The sequence below is a fragment of the Hirundo rustica genome, unplaced genomic scaffold (genome assembly GCF_015227805.2).
Source record: "Hirundo rustica isolate bHirRus1 unplaced genomic scaffold, bHirRus1.pri.v3 scaffold_378_arrow_ctg1, whole genome shotgun sequence".
Taxonomy (NCBI): Eukaryota; Metazoa; Chordata; class Aves; order Passeriformes; family Hirundinidae; genus Hirundo; species Hirundo rustica.
The window spans coordinates 1-22,976 of record NW_026690423.1 but is presented as its reverse complement, the minus strand read 5'-3'; the positions used below and the strand labels follow the sequence as shown (position 1 = coordinate 22,976).

General features: G+C 57.8%; 1 protein-coding gene across 2 annotated transcripts; it reads right to left on the bottom strand.

Moving 5' to 3' along the window:
• Positions 1–2,148: 2,148 nt before the first annotated feature.
• LOC120747992 (uncharacterized) lies at positions 2,149–22,970 on the bottom strand. Of its 2 annotated transcripts, none has more exons than XM_058424410.1 (15): positions 20,496–22,970; positions 19,355–19,427; positions 19,145–19,206; positions 18,634–18,751; positions 16,156–16,281; positions 14,575–14,753; positions 12,198–12,301; positions 12,006–12,117; positions 11,824–11,931; positions 10,883–11,031; positions 10,662–10,806; positions 9,329–9,422; positions 7,234–7,319; positions 5,150–5,278; positions 2,149–3,791 (listed from the first exon to the last, which is right to left on the bottom strand). In XM_058424410.1, exons 1-15 carry the CDS (start codon positions 22,617–22,619, stop codon positions 2,367–2,369), a joined length of 5,034 nt encoding a protein of 1,677 aa, XP_058280393.1. In that variant the 5' UTR covers positions 22,620–22,970; the 3' UTR covers positions 2,149–2,366. The 2 variants fall into 2 exon arrangements, with proteins under 2 accessions (XP_058280393.1, XP_039909991.1); XM_040054057.2 differs by having other exon boundaries at positions 2,149–2,600.
• Positions 22,971–22,976: the final 6 nt, after the last annotated feature.

Sequence of the window (22,976 nt, the reverse complement as noted above, 5' to 3'; positions counted from 1 at the left end):
GGTGAGCAGGAATGGGGATGAGCAGGAATGAGAATGAGCAGGAATGGGGATGGGAATGGGAATGGGAATGGGAATGGGGGTGAGCAGGAGTGGTTCCTGTGAGCGGCCCCGTCAGAGCCGCCCCAGCCCGGGGCCCGGCACAGGGAGGAGCTGGAGCTGCTGCAGAGAGCCCAGAGGAGGCTCCAGGATGGTCCCAGGGCTGGAGCAGCTCCGCTGGGAGAGCTGGGAATGTTCCCCTGGAGCAGGGAAAGGCTCCAGGGAGAGCTCCGAGCTCCTGGCAGGGCCTGGAGGGGCTCCAGGAGAGCTGGAGAGGGGCTGGGGTCAGGACACAGGGAATGGCTCCCGCTGGAGAGGGACAGCTTGGACTGGGATTTTCGGGATAAATCCTTCCCGTGAGCGTGGGAGGGGCTGGGCTGGAATTCCCAGAGCAGCTGTGGCTGCCCCTGGATCCCTGGCAGTGCCCGAGGCCGGGTCGGACCGGGCTGGGAACAGCCTGGGACAGGGGGAGGTGTCCCTGCCCCGCCCACGGATGAGCTTGGAGGTGCCTCTGTCCCAAGCATTCCACGGATCTGTAATTCCGTAATTCCCTGATTCCTTGATTCCATGATTCGATGATACCCTGATTCCCTGACTCCCTGACTCCCCAATTCCATGATTCTCTGATTCACCGATTCCCTTATTTCCTGATTCCCCAATTCCCTGACTCCCGATTCCCAGATTCCCCAATTCCCTGATGCCCAGATTCCCAGATTCCTGATCCCCAGATTCCCATATTCCCTGATTCCGTGATACTCAGATCCCCTGATTCCCTGATTCCAGGATACCATGATTCCCTGACTCCCTGATTCTTGATCCCCTGATTCCCCGATTCCCCAGCTCCCTGACTCCCCAATTCCAGGATTCCCTGATTCCCTGATTCTCTGATTCCCTGATTCCCTGATTCCCTGATTCCATGATTCCCCGACTCCCTGATTCCATGATTCCCCGATTCCCTGATTCCATGATTCCCTGATTCCATGATTCCCTGATTCCATGATTCCCCGACTCCCAGACTCCCCGATTCTGGGGTTCCCCGATTCCCTAATTCCATGATTCCCTTATTCCCTGATTCCCTGATTCCCCGATTCCGGGATTCCCTGATTCCCTGATTCCCTGATTCCCTGATTCCCCGATTCTCTGATTCCCTTATTCCCAGATTCCCTGATTCCCTGATTCTCTGATTCCCTTATTCCCTGATTCCCCGATTCCCAGATTCCCTGATTCCTTGATTCCCTGATTCCCCGATTCCCAGATTCCCTGATTCCTTGATTCCCTGATTCCCAGACTCCCCGATTCTGGGGTTCCCCGATTCCCTAATTCCACGATTCCCTTATTCCCTGATTCCCTGATTCCCCGATTCCGGGATTCCCTGATTCCCCGATTCCCTTATTCCACGATTCCCTTATTCCCTGATTCCCTGATTCCCTTATTCCCTGATTCCCCGATTTCCAGATTACCTGATTCCCAGATTCCCCGATTCCCTGATTCCTTGATCCCCCGATTCCCCGATTCCCTGATTCCTTGATTCCCCAACTCCCCGATTCCCAGATTCCCCGACTCCCCGATCCCGGGATCCCCAATTCCCGGATCCCGTGTGCTCTCCCCAGGCGGGTTCCGGCCCCGCAGCCCCGCCCGCCCCCATTCCCACCATTCCCACCATTCCCACCAGTTCCACCAGTTCCACCATTCCCACCAGTTCCACCAGTCCGGGTTCTCCCAGGGCCGGGAAAGCCCCGGAGCCCAGCCCCCCTTTATTTCCACCTCCGGAGGCACTTGGCAGGGACAGGGGGGGACAGGAGGGGACACGGGGGGGACACGGGGGGGACACGGGGGGACACGGGCGGGGACATGGAGGGGACACGGGGGGACACGGGGGGACACGGGGGGACACGGGGGGGACATGGGGGGACACGGGGGGACACGGGGGGGACATGGGGGGACACGGGGGGGACACGGGGGGACATGGGGGGGACACGGGGGGACACGGGCGGGGACACGGGGGGACACGGGCGGGGACACGGGCAGGGACATGGAGGGGACACGGGGGGGACATGGAGGGGACACGGAGGGGACATGGGGGGACATGGGGGGACATGGGGGGGACACGGGGAGACATGGAGGGGACATGGAGGGGACACGGGGAGACATGGAGGGGACATGGAGGGACACGGGGGGACACGGGGGGACACGGGGGGGACATGGGGAGACATGGAGGGGACATGGAGGGGACACGGGGGGACATGGAGGGGACATGGGAGGGCACAGAGAGGACACGGAGGGGACACCAAGGGGACACCGAGGGGACACCGAGGGGACGCGGAGCCGCCTCAGGGCACCACGTGCCACCACTTGAAGGCGAAGGGCTTGCGGCGCACGTTGGTGCCGCAGTGGACGTCCCCCGACAGGACGTGGTAGGAGAAGAAGTCGTCGATGAAGGTGCAGGAGAGGCCCAGCGGCTCCAGCAGCTCCCGCACGCGCTGCTCCAGGCAGCAGCGCCCGCCCACCACGGGCCCGAAGGGCTTGGGGATGCCCAGGTGCCGGCCCAGCACCAGCATGTTCACCTGGAGAGACGAGATTCCAGCCGGGAACGGCGCCGGGCACGGCCCGAGGACATCCCAGAAACATCCCGGGGACATCCCGGAGACATCCCGGAGACATCCCGACACTGGGACATCCCAGAGACATCCCAGAGACATCCTGGGGACATCCCAGAGACAACCCAGAGATATCCCAGAGACATCCCAGAGATATCCCAGAGACATCCCGGAGACATCCCAGAGACATCCCAGAGACATCCCAACACGGGGACATCCCAGAGACATCCCAGAGATATCCCAGAGACATCTTGGAGACATCCTGGAGACATCCCACATCCCAGAGACATCCCGGAGACATCCCAGAGACATCCCAGAGACATCCCAGAGACATCCCAGAGACATCCTGGAGACATCCCAGAGACATCCCAACATGGGGACATCCCAGAGACATCCCAGAGACATCCTGGGACCATCCTGGAGACATCCTGGGGACATCCCAGAGGCATCCCGGAGACATCCCAGAGACATCCTGGGGACATCCCAGAGACATCCCGGAGATATCCCAGAGACATCCCGGGGACATCCTGGAGACATCCCAGAGACATCCCAGAGACATCCCAGAGACATCCCAGAGACATCCCAGAGACATCCTGGGGACATCCCAGAGACATCCCGACACTGGGACATCCCAGAGACATCCCAGAGACATCCCAGAGACATCCTGGGGACATCCCAGAGACATCCCGACACTGGGACATCCCAGAGACATCCCAGAGACATCCCAGAGACATCCTGGGGACATCCCAGAGACATCCCGACACTGGGACATCCCAGAGACATCCCAGAGATATCCCAGAGACATCCTGGGGACATCCCAGAGACATCCCGACACTGGGACATCCCAGAGACATCCCAGAGATATCCCAGAGACATCCTGGGGACATCCCAGAGACATCCCGACACTGGGACATCCCAGAGACATCCCAGAGATATCCCAGAGACATCCCGGGGACATCCTGGAGACATCCCAGAGACATCCCGGGACCATCCTGGGGACATCCTGGGGACATCCCAGGGACATTCCAACGTGGGGACATCCCAGAGACATCCCGGGACCATCCTGGGGACATCCTGGGGACATCCCACATCCCAGAGACATCCCGGAGACATCCCGGAGACATCCCAGAGACATCCCGGGACCATCCTGGGGACATCCTGGGGACATCCCAGGGACATTCCAACATGGGGACATCCCAGAGACATCCCGGAGATATCGCAGAGACATCCCGGGAACATCCCAGAGACGTCCCGGAGACATCCCGGGACCATCCCGGCGACATCCCGGGGATGTCCCATAGTCACCCCAACACAGAGACATCCCAACACGGGGATGTCCCAGAGACAACCCAGCCCAGCCTGACCCTGATCCCATCAGGGGACATCCCGGCCCTGATCCCGTCCCCAATCCCACCCCAGGGGAAATCCCAGCCCCAATCCAACCCTGGGGAAATCCTGGATCCGATCACGGCCCAGGGACATCCCTGAACTGATCCCTGCCATGATCCCAGCCCTGATCCTGTCAGGGACATCCCTGACCTGATCCCATCAGGGACATCCAGGCCCTGATCCCAGCCCCGATCCCTGCCCCAATCCCAGCCCCGATCCCTGTCTCAATCCTGTCAGGGACATCCCAGCTCTGATCCCAGCTCCCATCCCAATCCCAGCCCCAATCCTGCCCCAGGGACATCCCGATCCTGTCAGGAACATCTCAATCCCATCAGGGACATCCCAACCCCAATCCCAGCCCCAATCCTGCCCCAGGGACATCCCAATCCCGTCAGGAACATCCTAGTCCCTTCAGGGACATCCCGATCCCATCAGGGACATCCTGATCCCGTCATGGACATCCCAGCCCCGATCCCACCCCAGGGACATCCCGATCCCATCAGGGACATCCCAACCCCAATCCCAGCCCCGATCCCTTCAGGGACATCCCAATCCCGCCCCAGGGACATCCCAATCCCACTCCAGGGACATCCCGATCCCGTCAGGAACATCCTGATCCCGTCAGGAACATCCCAATCCCATCAGGGACATCCCAATCCCACCCCAGGGACATCCCAATCCCACTCCAGGGACATCCCAATCCCATCAGGGACATCCCAGCCCCGATCCCACCCCAGGGACATCCCAATCCCGTCAGGGACATCCCAATCCCACTTCAGGGACATCCCAGCCCCGATCCCACTCCAGGGACATCCCAATCCCGCCCCAGGGACATCCCAGCCCCGATCCCGCCCCAGGGACATCCCGATCCCGCTCCAGGGACATCCCAATCCTGTCAGGGACATCCCAGCCCCAATCCTAGCCCTGATCCCTTCAGGGACATCCCAATCTCGCCCCAGGGACATCCCAATCCCACTCCAGGGACATCCCGATCCCGTCAGGAACATCCCAGCCCCGATCCCACCCCAGGGACATCCCGATCCCTTCAGGGACATCCCCGTCCCACCCCAGGGACATCCCGATCCCGTCAGGAGCATCCCAGCCCCGGGAGCTCCAGGCGCCGTTACCATGTCCGGGAAGAAGGCCTCGGCCCCCGAGGCGGCGTCGCCCCGGAAGAGCTGCGGGATGTCCAGGATGTCCGGCTCGGCCAGGCCCAGCGAGCGCTTCAGGATGTCCCGGTTCCAGCTGATGCAGCTCTGGGAGAGCACGGAGAGGGTCGGCGGGAGAGGGAGGGGACACCGGGATGGACACAGGGACAGACAGGGACAGAGGGACAACGGAATGGGGAGACGGAGGGACAAAGTGAGGGAAAAGGGATGGAGGGACACGGACAATGGGATGGAGACGGAGGGACGAGGAGATGGACCATGGGATGGGGAGATGGAGGGATGAGGAGATGGACCATGGGATGGAGATGGAGGGATGAGGAGATGGACCATGGGATGGAGATGGAGGGGTGAGGAGATGGACCATGGGATGGAGATGGAGGGATGAGGAGATGGACCATGGGATGGAGACGGAGGGATGAGGAGATGGACAATGGGATGGGGAGATGGAGGGGTGAGGAGATGGACAATGGGATGGAGATGGAGGGATGAGGAGATGGACCATGGGATGGAGATGGAGGGATGAGGAGATGGACCATGGGATGGAGATGGAGGGATGAGGAGATGGACCATGGGATGGGGAAATGGAGGGATGAGGAGAGGGACCATGGGATGGAGACGGAGGGATGAGGAGATGGAGGGATGAGGAGATGGACAATGGGAAGGGGAGATGGAGGGGTGAGGAGATGGACAATGGGATGGGGAGATGGAGAGATGAGGAGATGGAGGGATGAGGAGATGGACAATGGGATGGAGAGATGGAGCAATGAGGAGATGGACCATGGGATGGAGATGGAGGGGTGAGGAGATGGACCATGGGATGGAGATGGAGGGATGAGGAGATGGACAATGGGATGGAGATGGAGGGATGAGGAGATGGACAATGGGATGGGGAGATGGAGGGATGAGGAGATGGACCATGGGATGGGGAGATGGACCATGGGATGGAGATGGAGGGATGAGGAGATGGACCATGGGATGGAGATGGAGGGATGAGGAGATGGACAATGGGAAGGGGAGATGGAGGGGTGAGGAGATGGACAATGGGATGGAGATGGAGGGATGAGGAGATGGACAATGGGATGGGGAGATGGAGGGATGAGGAGATGGACAATGGGATGGGGAGATGGAGGGATGAGGAGATGGACAATGGGATGGAGATGGAGGGATGAGGAGATGGACAATGGGATGGGGAGATGGAGGGATGAGGAGATGGACAATGGGATGGGGAAATGGAGGGATGAGGAGAAGGACAATGGGATGGAGATGGAGGGATGAGGAGATGGACAATGGGATGGAGATGGAGGGATGAGGAGATGGACCATGGGATGGAGATGGAGGGATGAGGAGATGGACCATGGGATGGAGATGGAGGGATGAGGAGATGGACCATGGGATGGAGATGGAGGGATGAGGAGATGGACAATGGGATGGAGATGGAGGGATGAGGAGATGGACCATGGGATGGAGATGGAGGGATGAGGAGATGGACAATGGGATGGGGAGATGGAGGGATGAGGAGATGGACCATGGGATGGAGATGGAGGGATGAGGAGATGGACAATGGGATGGAGATGGAGGGATGAGGAGATGGACAATGGGATGGAGATGGAGGGATGAGGAGAAGGACCATGGGACAGGGAGATGGAGGGATGAGGGCATGGGGAGAGAGGGATGGGGAGATGGAGGGACAAAGAGAGGGACAGAAGGACAGAGGGACAAAGGGCCAGGATGGGCGGGAGGTCAGAGGGAGGGATGGACAGAAGGGTGGACGGAGAGGTGGACAGAGAAATGGATGGATGGATGATGGATGATGGAGGGATGGAGGGATGGATCCATGGATTGATGGATGGATCCATGGATTGATGGATGGGTGGAAGGTTGGACAGAGGGAAGAATGGACGGAGGGAGGGTCAGAGCAATGGGGAGACCGATGAGGGGGTGATGGAGGATGGGTGGAGCGATGGAGGGGAGGGAAGAGGGAGGGAGGGACAAAAGGACACGGAGGGAGCGATGGATCGGAGCCTCCAGCTCCTCCTCCTCACCTGGGCGTAATCGTTGAACTTGCGGAGCTCCTCGTTAGCCAGGATCTCGTTTATGGTGGGCTTGGGCACCCCGTCCCTGTCCAGCTCTGCCGAGAGGGAGCCAGGCTGGAATTCTGCCGCGGCTGGGCCGGGATGAGACTCCAGCTCTGAGCCCGGAGCTCCATCCCGACCCGGGAATCCAATCCGTGCTGTTTTAATTAATTCATCCATCCTGCTCCATTCTTTCCCTGTTCCCAGCCGGCTCTGGATCCAATCCATGCTGTTTTAATTAATTCATCCGTCCTGCTCCGTTCTTTCCCTGTTCCCCACTGGCTCTGGATCCAATCCGTGCTGTTTTAATTAATTCATCCATCCTGCTCCGTTCTTTTCCCATCCCCACTGGCTCTGGATCCAATCCGTGCTGTTTCTAATTAATTCATCCATCCTGCTCCATTCTTTCCCTGTTCCCAGCCGGCTCTGGATCCAATCCGTGCTGTTTCTAATTAATTCATCCATCCTGCTCCATTCTTTCCCCGTTCCCAGCCGGCTCTGGATCCAATCCGTGCTGTTTTAATTAATTCATCCGTCCTGCTCCATTCTTTCCCTGTTCCCAGCCGGCTCTGGATCCAATCCGTGCTGTTTTAATTAATTCATCCATCCTGCTCCGTTCTTTCCCTGTTCCCCACTGGCTCTGGATCCAATCCGTGCTGTTTTAATTAATTCATCCATCCTGCTCCGTCCTTTCCCTGTTCCCCACTGGCTCTGGATCCAATCCGTGCTGTTTCTAATTAATTCATCCATCCTGCTCCATTCTTTCCCTGTTCCCCACTGGCTCTGGATCCAATCCGTGCTATTTTAATTAATTCATCCATCCTGCTCCGTTCTTTCCCTGTTCCCCACTGGCTCTGGATCCAATCCATGCTGTTTTAATTAATTCATCCATCCTGCTCCGTTCTTTCCCTGTACCCCACTGGCTCTAGATCCAATCCGTGCTGTTTTAATTAATTCATCCATCCTGCTCCATTCTTTCCCTGTTCCCAGCCGGCTCTAGATCCAATCCGTGCTGTTTTAATTAATTCATCCATCCTGCTCCGTTCTTTCCCTGTTCCCAGCCGGCTCTGGATCCAATCCGTGCTGTTTTAATTAATTCATCCATCCTGCTCCGTTCTTTCCCTGTACCCAGCCGGCTCTGGATCCAATCCGTGCTGTTTTAATTAATTCATCCATCCTGCTCCATTCTTTCCCTGTTCCCCACTGGCTCTGGATCCACTCCGTGCTGTTTTAATTAATTCATCCATCCTGCTCCATTCTTTCCCTGTACCCCACTGGCTCTGGATCCAATCCATGCTGTTTTAATTAATTCATCCATCCTGCTCCGTTCTTTCCCTGTTCCCCACTGGCTCTGGATCCAATCCGTGCCGTTTTAATTAATTCATCCATCCTGCTCCGTCCTTTCCCCATCCCCACTGGCTCTGGATCCAATCCGTGCCGTTTTAATTAATTCATCCATCCTGCTCCGTTCTTCCCCTGTTCCCCACTGGCTCTGGATCCAATCCGTGCCGTTTTAATTAATTCATCCATCCTGCTCCATTCTTTCCCTGTTCCCAGCCGGCTCTGGATCCAATCCGTGCTGTTTCTAATTAATTCATCCATCCTGCTCCATTCTTTCCCTGTACCCCATTGGCTCTAGATCCAATCCGTGCCGTTTTAATTAATTCATCCATCCTGCTCCATTCTTTCCCTGTTCCCAGCCAGCTCTGGATCCAATCCGTGCTGTTTTAATTAATTCATCCATCCTGCTCCGTTCTTTCCCTGTTCCCCACTGGCTCTGGATCCAATCCGTGCTGTTTTAATTAATTCATCCATCCTGCTCCGTTCTTTCCCTGTTCCCCACTGGCTCTGGATCCAATCCGTGCTGTTTTAATTAATTCATCCATCCTGCTCCGTTCTTTCCCTGTTCCCAGCCGGCTCTGGATCCAATCCGTGCTGTTTTAATTAATTCATCCATCCTGCTCCGTCCTTTCCCCATTCCCAGCCACCTCTCCACCTCCCGCATCCCATTTTGCCGGAGAACGTGCGAACAAAGTCACGGCTCTCCGCTTCTCCCGCCCCGTACCCTGGAACATCGCGGCCTCTCCGAAGCCCTCCTCCTGCTTCTCCCGGAGCAGCTGGTAGCAGGCGCTGGGGCTGGCCAGGAGCAGCCGGAATCCCTGCGGGAGAAGAGGAAGAGGAGCTCGAGGAAGGCTCTGGAGGAGGTGGGGTGTTGGGGACACAAAGCCCTATAAATATGACTGCTTAGATTCTGAGAATGTGAAACCTGTAAGGGAGATAGAATTGAAAGTAAGTTTTGATGTTTGAGATGTCCTAGCTACTGGATGTCTGGGAAAACAGGGATGTGACCATCTGAAGGTCACCTGCAGCCAGACCCAGAGGTCAGATGGAATGTTCTGTCTCACCCCAATGTATGGTTCATCCCACACCTGTGACCCTCCCCTGAAGTATCAGGTATCTGTGACCCCATTGGCACAAGCCCTGTCCCAGCCCACCTCGAGACCCCTTATCAGGGGGCTGCGAGGGTGGGCCGTCCTCTTTTGCTCCTCTCTCTTTGCCCTCTCCTCTTGCCTCTTTGCTCTCTGCTCTTGGAATTTCCTCTCCCTGTCTCTCCCTTCCCTCACCTCCCTGGGCCTTGCCACGAGCTGCAGCCTGGCCGCTCCGAGCAAGGCCTCACATCCCTTACAATAAACCTCATCTTCTAAAACCAAACCTCAGAGATCTCTCGTCTACATCCATCCACACCGTCCTGGAGCCCGCAGCAGCAGCAGGAGGAGGCATTTCTACAGTGGGAATCTCATCCCGCTGTTTTTTTCCCCCTCCATTCCCGGGATCCGTTACTGTGAAAAGTGCATATTATATGGCTCTACGCAAGATATTTACTATATGTGTTATGTTGTACTAATTGTTAATGTGGTATTAATATTTTGATAGTATGGTAAATGTAGTTTTGTAGTTAAAATGTAGTTTTTATGTACCAACCACAGGAAAATATAAATCTTTCAAAGAAGAAAGAATTTACTACTTTCTTATCAGAAGAGACCAGCTCCTCCTGCTTCTCTCAGCCTGGTGGACGCCATAGAGATTAAAGGAAAAAAGTGATACTAACCAGAGACAATTCTTAGTTAGAATGGAATTTATGCATTATGTATAAATTGTATGAATATTCAACGGGCTATTGCTTTTAAGAGATAATTTTTTTGTTAACAGGGGTCCTTCTTCAGAGCTTGTAGCTCAGGAGAGGCACCCAGACGTCTGTAACTTTGTTTTTATTGTCTTGTATTGTCCTAACTCTAAAACTGTTCAATTTTTTACTCCAATTCTATTTTTATAACCACCTTATTCGCTATTAAACTTTCAAAATTTTAAAACAAGCGATCGGCGTTCATCGCAGTCACCTTGCGGTCGGGCGCGGGGACGAAGCTCAGGAACTCGTCGACGTGCCCGACGTGGAGCCAGTCGGAGAAGAGCTCCACGGGCGCCTGCACCTCCTGCGCCTCCAGGAACTGGCGCACGGCCTTGGCCATCCTGCGGCCGCCCAGCCTGCGGGGATCGCGGGCGTTCCAGCCGGGAGCCCCCGGTCCCGTCGGGAGCGCCCGTTCCCGCTCCCCCGGCTCACCTGGGGAAGCTGCTGCCGACCAGGATGCGCCCCAGCGGGTACTCCTTGCCCTGCACCGTCACCGGCGGGCTCACCTCCAAATTCCCGAAGGAATCCAGGCTGGAAGCGCCCTCCGGAGCGTGCCGGGCCACGTAGCCGAAATCGGGGCCCTGGGTGGCCGGGGAAACGGGAGGAAATGGTTAAAATAAAAATGAACCCGTCGGTAGGGAAGGGCTGCGCCCCCAGATCCTCCGTGCGGGAGGTTCCCACCCCGAAAATGCAGGAAGTAAAGGGATTTATTCCGGTTTTTAAAGGGATTTATCCCCCATTTTTTAAAGGGATTTGTTCCCGTTTTTAAAGGGATTTATTCCTATTTTAAAGGTATTTATTCCCATTTTTAAAGTGATTTATTCGCGTTTTGAAAGGGATTTATTCCCAGTTTTAAAGGTATTTATTCCCATTTTTAAAGGGATTTATCCCCATTTTTAAAGAGATTTATTCCCGTTTTGAAAGGGATTTATTCCCATTTTCAAAGGGATTTATCCCAGTTTTAAAGGGATTTATCCCTGTTTTTAAAGGGATTTATCCCATTTTTAAAGAGATTTATCCCCATTTTTAAAGGGATTTATTCCCGTTTTTAAAGGGATGTATTCCCATTTTAAAGATATTTATTCCTGTTTTTGAAGGGATTTATTCCCATTTTTAAAGGGATGTATTCCCATTTTAAAGGTATTTATTCCCATTTTAAAGGTATTTATTCCCATTTTAAAGGTATTTATTCCCATTTTTAAAGGGATTTATCCCCGTTTTTAAAGGGTTCTATCCCCAGTTTTAAAGGCATTTATCCCGTTTTTAAAGGGACTTATCCCGTTTTTAAAGGCATTTATCCCGTTTTTAAAGGGACTTATCCCGTTTTTCGGGAACCCCCAATCCGCGCAAGGCAGGCGGAAGCAGCGGGATACCAGGATGCTCCTGACGGGAAAATCCTTCAGGCCGCGGTCCCGGGGCGAGTCGAAGACCACGGGGAAAGTCTTGTGTGGGGCCTGGACGTAGCCGAACTCCATCTCATCCTGGAGAAGGGAAGGGAGGATTTTGGGAATTGGGGGCGCGGGCTGGGCCGGGCCGGGCGCGTCCCCGCTCCCACCTGGATCCAGCGGTCCTGGCGGTTCTGCGGCGCCGGGCACACGGTCAGCGGGCACCGCGCCCGCTCCGCCAGCGCGCCCACGGCCGCCACGAACCCCTCGTTGTCGTCCACGCTGGGGGGGAACAAACACGGGAAAACCGGGATTTGGGAGCGGATCCGGCAGCGGGAAGCGCGGGAGCGCCCGGCGCGCACCTGCAGACGAAGACTTCCAGCGGCGCCGCCGTGTTGGGAGTCATGATCCAGGGAGCCACGCGGAAAACCACGGAGTCCGTGAAGATCGGGGACTCCAGGAGGCCCTGGGATGGCAGGGACGGAGTTTGGGATCTGTCCCGACCTCCTGGGATGGCAGGGATGGAGTCTGGGATCTGTCCCGACCCCATGAGAATTGCAGGGATGGAGTTTGGGATCTGTCCCGACCCCCTGGGATGGCAGGGACGGAGTTTGGGATCTGTCCCACCCCCATGGAATTGCAGGGATGGAGTTTGGGATCTGTCCCGACCCCCTGGGATGGCAGGGATGGAGTTTGGGATCTGTCCCACCCCCATGGAATTGCAGGGATGGAGTTTGGGATCTGTCCCGACCCCCTGGGATGGCAGGGATGGAGTTTGGGATCTGTCCCGACCCCCATGGAATTGCAGGGATGGAGTCTGGGATCTGTCCCGACCTCCTGGAACTGCAGGGATGGAGTCTGGGATCGGTCCCGACCCCCATGGAATTGCAGGGATGGAGTTTGGGATCTGTCCCGACCCCCTGGAACTGCAGGGATGGAGTTTGGGATCTGTCCCCGCTGTCCCACCCTCCCTGGAATTGTAGGGATGGAGTTTGGCATCTGTCCCAACCCCCTGGAACTGCAGGGACGCAGTTTGGGATCTGTCCCGACCTCCTGGGATGGCAGGGGTGGAGTTTGGGATCTGTCCCGCTGTCCCAACCCCCTGGAATTCCATCCCCGCTGTCCCACACCCTCTGGAATTCCATCCCCCCTGCAATTCATTCCCCACTATCCCACACCCCTGGAATTCCATCCCCGCTGTCCCACACCCTCTGGAATTCCATCCCCCCTGCAATTCATTCCCCACTATCCCACACCCCTGGAATTCCATCCCCGCTGTCCCACCCCCCTGGAATTGTAGGGATGGAGTTTGGGATCTGTCCCGACCCCCTGGGATGGCAGGGATGGAGTTTGGGATCTGTCCCGACCCCCTGGGATGGCAGGGACGGAGTTTGGGATCTGTCCCGACCCCCTGGGATGGCAGGGATGGAGTTTGGGATCTGTCCCCGCTGTCCCACCCTCCCTGGAATTGTAGGGACGGAGTTTGGGATCTGTCCCGACCCCCTGGGATGGCAGGGATGGAGTTTGGGATCTGTCCCGACCCCATGGAATTGCAGGGATGGAGTCTGGGATCTGTCCCGACCCCCTGGGATGGCAGGGACGGAGTTTGGGATATGTCCCGCTGTCCCACACCCCCTGGAATTCCGTCTCCACTGTCCCACACTCCCTGGAATTGTAGGGATGGAGTTTGGGACCTGTCCCACCCCCATGGAATTGCAGGGATGGAGTCTGGGATCCGTCCCCGCTGTCCCACCCTCCCTGGAATTGTAGGGATGGAGTTTGGGATCTGTCCCAACCCCCTGGAACTGCAGGGACGCAGTTTGGGATCTGTCCCGACCTCCTGGGATGGCAGGGATGGAGTTTGGGATCTGTCCCGATCCCCTGGAATTGCAGGGATGGAGTTTGGGATCTGTCCCGACCCCCTGGAATTGCAGGGATGGAGTTTGGGATATGTCCCGCTGTCCCACACCCCCTGGAATTCCATCCCCACTGTCCCATACTCCCTGGAATTGCAGGGATGGAGTCTGGGATCTGTCCCGACCCCCTGGAATTGCAGGGATGGAGTTTGGGATCTGTCCCACTGTCCCAACCCCCTGGAATTCCATCCCTGCTGTCCCACACCCCTGGAATTCCATCCCTCCTGCAATTCATTCCCCACTATCCCACACCCCCGGAATTCCATCCCCGCTGTCCCACCCCCCTGGAATTGCAGGGATGGAGTTTGGGATCTGTCCCCGCTGTCCCAACACCCCTGGAATTCCATCCCCACTATCCTACACCCTCTGGAATTCCATCCCCCCTGGAATTCCATCCCCACTATCCCACACCCTCTGGAATTCCATCCCCACTGTCCCACACCCTCTGGAATTCTGTCCCTGCTGTCCCACACCCTGTGGAATTCCGTCCCTGCTGTCCCACACTCCACGGGATGGTGATGATGGAGTTCGGGGTCTGTCCCCACTGTCCCACACCCTCTGGAATTCCATCCCCCCTGGAATTCCGACCCCGCGGTCCCACACCCCTGGAATTCCATCCCCCCTGGAATTCCGACCCCGCGGTCCCACACCCCTGGAATTCCATCCCCTCTGGAATTTCATCCCCGCTGTCCCACACCCCTGGAATTCCATCTCCGCTGTCCCATCTCCCCTGGAATTCCGTCCCCACTGTCCCACACCCTCTGGAATTCCATCCCCCCTGGAATTCCGTCCCCGCTGTGCCACCCCCCGTGCCCGTGCGCACCTGCTGGTGGCTCTCCAGCAGGGTGACGTGCAGGGACACGAGGCCGGAGAAGGACACGTCGGGAAAGGCCAGGCCCTCCACGTAGAAGACGCTCTCGTGGCAGTGGCGGCCCAGCCGCACGCTGTAGGACAGCCGGGAGCCGCCCAGCACCGCCCGGAACTGCTCCAGCTCCGCCCCGCCTGCGGACACACGGACACTCGGACACTCGGACACACGGACACAGGGCACACGGACACACGGACACACGGACACACGGACACTCGGACACACGGACACTCGGACACACGGACACACGGACACACGGACACTCGGACACACGGACACTCGGACACAGGGCACACGGACACACGGACACTCGGACACGGGCACATGGACACACGGACACACGGCACACGGCACACGGGCACACGGCACACGGCACACGGCACACGGGCACACGGCACACGGACACTCGGACACACGGACACTCGGACACTCGGACACACGAACATTCGGACACACGGCACACGGCACACGGGCACACGGACACACGGACACAGGCACATGGACACACGGACACTCGGACACAGGGCACACGGCACACGGACACGCGGACACTTGGACACACGGACACACGGACACACGGCACACGGACACACGGACACACGGACACTTGGACACACGGCACACGGACACACGGACACTCGGACACTCGGACACGCCGCAGTGGCGGCCCGGCCGCACGCTGTAGGACAGCCGGGAGCCGCCCAGCACCGCCCGGAACTGCTCCAGCTCCGCCCCGCCTGCGGACACACGGACACTCGGACACATGGACACACGGACACAGGGCACACGGACACACGGACACTCGGACACAGGGCACACGGACACACGGACACACGGACACAGGGCACACGGACACTCGGACACACGGACACACGGACACTCGGACACAGGGCACACGGACACACGGACACACGGACACTCGGACACAGGGCACACGGACACACGGACACACGGACACACGGACACTCGGACACACGGACACTCGGACACAGGGCACACGGCACACGGACATGGCCACACAGACCCATGGACACGCAGACATGGACACATGGACACAGGGACATGCCGACACACAGACACGTGGGCACACGGACACATGGAAACACAGACACATGGACACACAGACACACGGACACACGGACACATGGACACACAGACACACAGACACGTGGACACACGGACACACGGACACCGCCAACCCCAAACCTGCGGTGTCCCCGAACACCGCCAATTTCACCCCACAGGATGCCGGAGACGCACCGCAAGGAGTTTAGGGATGATCCCTGTGAGTGTTTCCCGAAATCCCCCCAAAATTCACCCATCCCATCCCATCCCATCCCATCCCATGGATCCTGTCCCATCCCATCCCATGGATCCCATCCCATCCCATCCCATCCCGTCCCATCCCATCCCATCCCATGGATCCCATCCCATCCCATCCCATCCCATGGATCCCATCCCATCCCATGGATCCCATGGATCCCATCCCACAGATCCCATGGATCCCATCCCATCCCGGGAAAGGCGGGCACTCACTGCCGCCGTAGAACACGCGGATTTTGTCGGCGTGGCCGAAGTCCACGTGCAGCAGCAGGCGGTGCGCGGCGAAGATGGCGCGGGGACCGCGCGTCCGCAGCACCAGCTGCGACATGTCCTTCAGGTCTGGGGAAAACGGGGAAAATTGGGAAAAAACACAGGGAAAAGGGGGAAACCCAGGGGGAGGATCGGGGAAAATTGGGGAAAAAAACAGGGAAAAGGGGGAAACCCAGGGGGAGGATCGGGGAAAATTGGGGAAAAAACCAGGGAAAAGGGGGAAACCCAGGGGGGGAATCGGGGAAAATTGGGGAAAAAAACAGGGAAAAGGGGGAAACCCAGGGGGAGGATCGGGGAAAATTGGGGAAAAAAAACAGGGAAAAGGGGGAGACCGAGGGGGAGAATCGGGGAAAATTGGGGAAAAAACCAGGGAAAAGGGGGAAACCCAGGGGGAGGATCGGGGAAAATTGGGGAAAACCCCAGGAGAAGGGGGAGACCCAGGGGGAAGTGGGAAAATCGGGGAAAACCCCGGGAAAAGGGGGAAACCCGGGGGAAACTGAGGGGGAAATTGGGGAAAACCCCAGGAAAACGGGGAAACGGAGGGGGAAAGGGAAAACCGAGGGAAAAGGGGGAAACCAAGGGGGAAAGGGGGAAATTGAGGGGGAAAATGGGAAAATTGGGGGTTCTGGACTGGGGTACAAAGGGAAAACCCATGGAAGGGGGAAAACCGGGGGGGGAAATGGGAAAATTGAGGGGAAATGGGAAAACTGGGGGTTCCGGACTGGGGTAGGGAGGGAAAATTGAGGGGAAAATGGGAAAACTCAGGGGAAAGTGGGAAACTGAGGGGAAAGTGGGAAAACTGAGGGGAAAAGTGGGGAAATTGAGGGGAAAAGGGGGAAAAGCGTGGGTTCTGGACTGGGGTGCAAAAGGAAAAGCCAGGGAAAGGGGGAAAATTGAGGGGAAAATGGAAAAATTGGGGGAGAATGGGAAAATTGGGGGTTCTGGGCTGAGTTACGTAGGGAAAACCCATGGAAAGGGGGAAAATGAGGGGGGAAGTGGGAAATTGGGGGGGAAAGGGGGAAAATTGGGCAGAAATGGGGAAAATTGGGGGGAAAAGGGGAAAATTGGGGGGAAAATGGGAAAACTGGGGGTTCTGGGCTGGGGTAAGAAGGGAAAACTCATGGAAAGGGGGAAACCAGGGGGAAAGGGGGAAACTGAGGGGAAAGGGGGGAAATTGGGGGGGAAATGGGAAAATTGGAGGGAAATTGGGGGTTCTGGGCTGGGGTACAAAGGGAAAACCCAGGGAAAGGGGGAAACCAAGGGGAAAAGGGGAAATTGGGGGGGGAAGGGGGAAAATTGGGGGGAAATGGAGAATATTGGGGGGGAAATGGGAAAATTCGGGGGAAAATGGGAAAATTGGGGGTTCTGGGCTGGGGTATGGAGGGAAAATTGAGGGGAAAATGGGAAAATTTGGGTTCTGGGCTGGAGTAGGAATGACAATTGTGGGAGAAAGTGGCAGAAAAATGAGGGGAAAGTGGGAGAACGGGGAAATTGATGGGGCAATGGGAGAATTGAGGGGAAAGTGGGTCCTGGGCTGTGGTGGGAAGGGAAAACTCAGGGAAAAGTGGGAAAATTGAGGTTCTGAGCTGTGGAAGGAAGGGAAAATTGAGGGAAAAGTGGGAAAACAGGGTTTCTGGGCTGTTGTAGGAAGGGAAAACTCAGGGAAAAGTGGGAAAATTGAGGTTCTGAGCTGTGGAAGAAAGGGAAATTTGAGGGAAAGGTGAGAAAACAGGGTTTCTGGGCTGTTGTAGGAATGGAAAATTGAGGGGAAAGTGGGGAAATTGGGATTTGGGCTGCGGTAGAAAGGAGTTTGAGGGAATAGCGGGAAAACTGAGGGAAAAGGGGGAAAACTCGGGGAAAACTGAGGGAAAACTCAAGGAAAAGTGAAAAAATTGGGGGCTCTGGGCTTTGGAAGAAAGGGATAATTGAGAGGAAAAGTGGGAGAATGGAGGGAAAAGTGGGAAAATGGAGGAGAAAATGGGAGAATGGAGGGAAAAGTGGGAAAATGGAGGAGAAAGTGCAGAAACGGAGGGAACAGTGGGAAGATGGAAGGAACAGCGGGAGGTTGGAGGGAACAGTGGGAAGATGGAGGGAACAGCGGGAAGATGATGATGGAGGAAGCAGAGGGAAAATGGAGGGAGCAGTGGGAGGTTGGAGGGAACAGCGGGAAGATGGAGGGAAAAGCGGGAAGAGGGAAAGAACAGCGGGAAGATGGAGGGAACAGCGGGAAGGTGAAGATGTTGGGAACAGTGGAAGGCTGGAGGGAGCAGTGGGAAGATGAAGATGGAAGGAACAGTGGGAAGATGAAGATGGAAGGAACAGCAGGAATATGAAGACAGAGGGAATAGTGGGAATATGAAGACGGAGGGAACAGCGGGAATATGAAGACGTGGGGAGCAGCGGGAGGTTGGGGTCTGGGACCGTTGTAGGAGCGCACGGCGCTGTCCTCGCTGTCCAGGCCCTGGGTGCCGGGGTCGTCGCGGTCGCAGTTGACGAGGAGCACGGCCCCGTGGCCATCGGGGCCCCACGTCCAGCTGGCCTGGGGGCACGGAGCGGGAACGGCGTCAGCCGGGAATTCCCGATCCCATCGGGGGGTCGGCTGGGAATTCCCGATCCCATCAGGATTTAGGGGTCAGCCAGGAATTCCTGATCCCATCAGGGTCTGGGGTCATTCAGGAATTCCCGATCCCATCGGGGTCTGGGATCATTCAGGAATTCCCGATCCCATCAGGGTCTGGGGTCATTCAGGAATTCCTGATCCCATCAGGGTCTGGGGTCATTCAGGAATTCCTGATCCCATCAGGGTCTGGGGTCATTCAGGAATTCCCGATCCCATCAGGGTCTGGGGTCATTCAGGAATTCCCGATCCCGTTGGGGTCTGGGGTCATTCAGGAATTCCCGATCCCAGGGGGATCTCGGCCCCTCTGGATACCTTGTCCAGCAGTGTCCGGCTCACGGCCCCGCTGCGGCTGACGTCAGCGTCCAGCGACACCTCTGTGGGACAGGGATGGGATGGGATCCATGGGATGGGAAAGAGGGGTAATCTGGGAATGGGGGTTCGGGAATGGGATTTGGGAATGGGGTTTGGGAATGGGGTTCAGGAATGGGGTCCGGGACGGGGTTGGGGCCGTTCCCCCCTTACCCACGCAGGTGAGGTAGAGCACGGCCCGGCCCACGGGAACCCCGCCGGCCTCGCGGAAATAGGAGATCCTGACCTGCAACGGGAGCGGGGCTGGCACCCAGCCGGGCGGGATCCCGGGATCCAGGGGATTCCTGGAACCCATCCCGGGAACCAGTGGGAATCCCCGCACTCATCCCGATCCCAGCTCCCATCCCAGCACCCATCCCAGCACCCATCCCGATCCCAGCACCCATCCTGATCCCAGCTCCCATCCCAGCACCCATCCCCATCCCAGCACCGATCCCCATCCCAGCACCCATCCTGATCCCAGCACTCATCCCGATCCCAGCTCCCATCCTGATCCCAGCTCCCATCCCAATCCCAGCTCCTGTCCTGATCCCATCCCGATCCCAGCACCCATCCCAGCTCCCATCCCCAGTTCCCATCCCAGCTCCCGTCCTGATCCCAGCCCGCATCCCGATCCCCGATCACATCCCGATCCCATCCTGATCCCCGATCCCATCCCGATCCCATCCCGATCCCGATCCCGATCCCGATCCCGATCCCTGATCCCCAATCCCCGATCCCCGATCCCAGCTCCCATCCCGTTCCCATCCCGATCCTGATCCCGATCCCCAATCCCTGATCCCCGATCCCAGCTCCCATCCCGTTCCCATCCCGATCCTGCTCCCGATCCCCGATCCCCAATCCCAGCTCCCATCCCGATCCCCGATCCCCGATCCCAGATCCCCAATCCCAGCTCCCATCCCGATTCCCAATCCCCGATCCCAGCTCCCATCCCGATCGCCAATCCCCGATCCCCAATCCCAGCTCTCATCCCAATCCCCGATCCCCGATCCCCGATCCCAGCTCCCATCCTGATCCCCGATCCCCGATCCCAGCTCCCATCCCGATCCCCAATCCCGATCCCCGATCCCCGATCCCATCCCGTTCCCATCCCATCCCGATCCCAGCTCCCATCCCGTTCCCATCCTGATCCCCGATCCCGATCCCCAATCCCCAATCCCAGCTCCCATCCTGATCCCCGATCCCCGATCCCAGCTCCCATCCCGATCCCGATCCCGATCCCCGATCCCATCCGATCCCCGATCCCGATCCCCGCTCCCATCCGATCCCCGCTCCCACCCCGTTCCCCCGGCACCTTCTCGTCGCCCGGCTCCTTGCTGGGCGCGTCCATGGCCAGCAGCAGCTCGGGCGCGGGCCGCAGCGGCCAGCGCGCCACGCTGGAGGGCAGCTTCACGCTGCGCGCCTGCTGCAGCACCCGCAGCCGGAGCCCCGGCGAGCCCTGGGCCTGGAAACACGCCGAGCCGCGCGGAGCCGAGCTGCAACGGCCACGGACAGCGCTCAGCGCCGCGGAACGCGACGTTCCCGGGAAACACCGATATTCCCGGGAAACGCACCCCCGGGGGGTGGGACCGGGATGGAAACTTCCGTGGGAAAAATCCCACCCACCACCCCGGAAAACGCCGATATTCCCGGGAAACGCACCTCCGGGGTGTGGGACCGGGATAGAAACTTCCATGGGAAAAATCCACACACACCTCCGGGAAACGCCGACATTCCCGGGAAACGCACCCCCGGGGTGTGGGATGGAGATAGAAACTTCCATGGGAAAAATCCACACACACACCTCCGGGAAACGCCGATATTCGCAGGAAACGCACCCCCGGGGTGTGAGACCGGGATAGAAACTTCCGTGGGAAAAATCCCACCACCACCCCAGGAAACACCGATATTCCCGGGAAACGCACCCCCGGGGTGTGGGATGGAGATAGGAACTTCCATGGGAAAAATCCCACACACACACCTCCGGGAAACGCCGATATTCCCGGGAAACGCACCCCCGGGGTGTGGGACGGGGATAGAAACTTCCGTGGGAAAAATCCACACACCCACCCCCGGGAAACGCCGACATTCCCGGGAAACGCACCCGGGAAACCCCGGGGTGTGGGACCAGGATAGAAACTTCCATGAGAAAAATCCCACCACCACCCCGGAAAACGCCGATATTCCCGGGAAACGCACCCCCGGGGTGTGGGATGGAGATAGAAACTTCCATGGGAAAAATCCACACACCCACCCCCGGAAACGCCGACATTCCCGGGAAACGAAACCCCGGGGTGTGAGACGGGGATAGGAACTTCCGTGGGAAAAATCCAACCCACCCCTGGGAAACGCCGACATTCCCGGGAAACACAGCCCCGGGGTGTGGGACCGGGAGAGAAACTTCCGTGGGAAAAATCCAACCCCACCCGGGAAATGCCGGTATTCCCAGGAAACGCACCCCTGGTGTGTGGGACCGGGATAGAAACTTCCGTGGGAAAAATCCACACACCCACCCCGGGAAACGTCGACATTCCCGGGAAACGCACCCCCAGGGTGTGGGACCAGGATAGAAACTTCCATGGGAAAAATCCAACCCACCCCTGGGAAACGCCGACATTCCCGGGAAACGCACCCCTGAGGTGTGGGATGGAGATAGAAACATCCATGGGAAAAATCCCACGCCACCCGGGAAACGCCAACATTCCCGTTGAATGCACCCCCGGGGTGTGGGACTGGGATAGAAACTTCCATGGGAAAAATCCAACCCCCACTCCCAGGAAACACTGATATTCCCAGGAAACGCACCTGGGAAACCCCGGGGTGTGGGACGGGGATAGAAACTTCCGTGGGAAAAATTCAACTCCCGCCCCAGGAAACACCGACATTCCCGGGAAATGCACCCCTGAGGTGTGGGACCGGGATAGAAACTTCCATGGGAAAAATCCCACACACCCCCGCCCCAGGAAACACCGATATTCCCGGGAAATGCACCCGGGAAACCCCGGGGTGTGGGACCGGGATAGAAACTTCCGTGGGAAAAATCCACACACCCACCCCGGGAAACGCCGACATTCCCGGGAAATGCACCCAGGAAAATCCGGGGTGTAGACGGGGATAGAAACTTCCATGGGAAAAATCCCACGCCACCCGGGAAACGCCGATATTCGCAGGAAACGCACCCCTGGGGTGTGGGACAGGGATAGAAACTTCCATGGGAAAAATCCAACCCACCCCTGGGAAACGCTGACATTCCCGGAAAACGCATCCGGGAAACCCCGGGGGGTGGGACCGGGAGAGAAACTTCCATGGGAAAAATCCCACCCACCCCTGGGAAACGCCGACATTCCCGGGAAACGCACCCGGGAAACCCCGGGGTGTGGGATGGGGATAGAAACTTCCGTGGGAAAAATCCAACCCCTGCCCCAGGAAACGCTGACATTCCCGGGAAACGCACCCCCGGGGTGTGGGATGGAGATAGAAAATTCCGTAGGAAACATCCAACCCCTGCCCCAGGAAACGCCGATATTCCCGGGAAACACACCCCCGGGGTGTGGGACTGGGATAGAAACTTCTGTGGGAAAAATCCACACACCCACCCCGGGAAATGCCGACATTCCCGGGAAACGCACCTGGGAAACCCCGGGGAGTGGGACCGGGATAGAAACTTCCATGGGAAAAATCTCACACACCCACCCCGGGAAACGCCGACATTCCCAGGAAACGCACCCGGGAAAATCCGGGGTGTGGACGGGGATAGAAACTTCCGTGGGAAAAATCCAACCACCCCCCGGGAAAC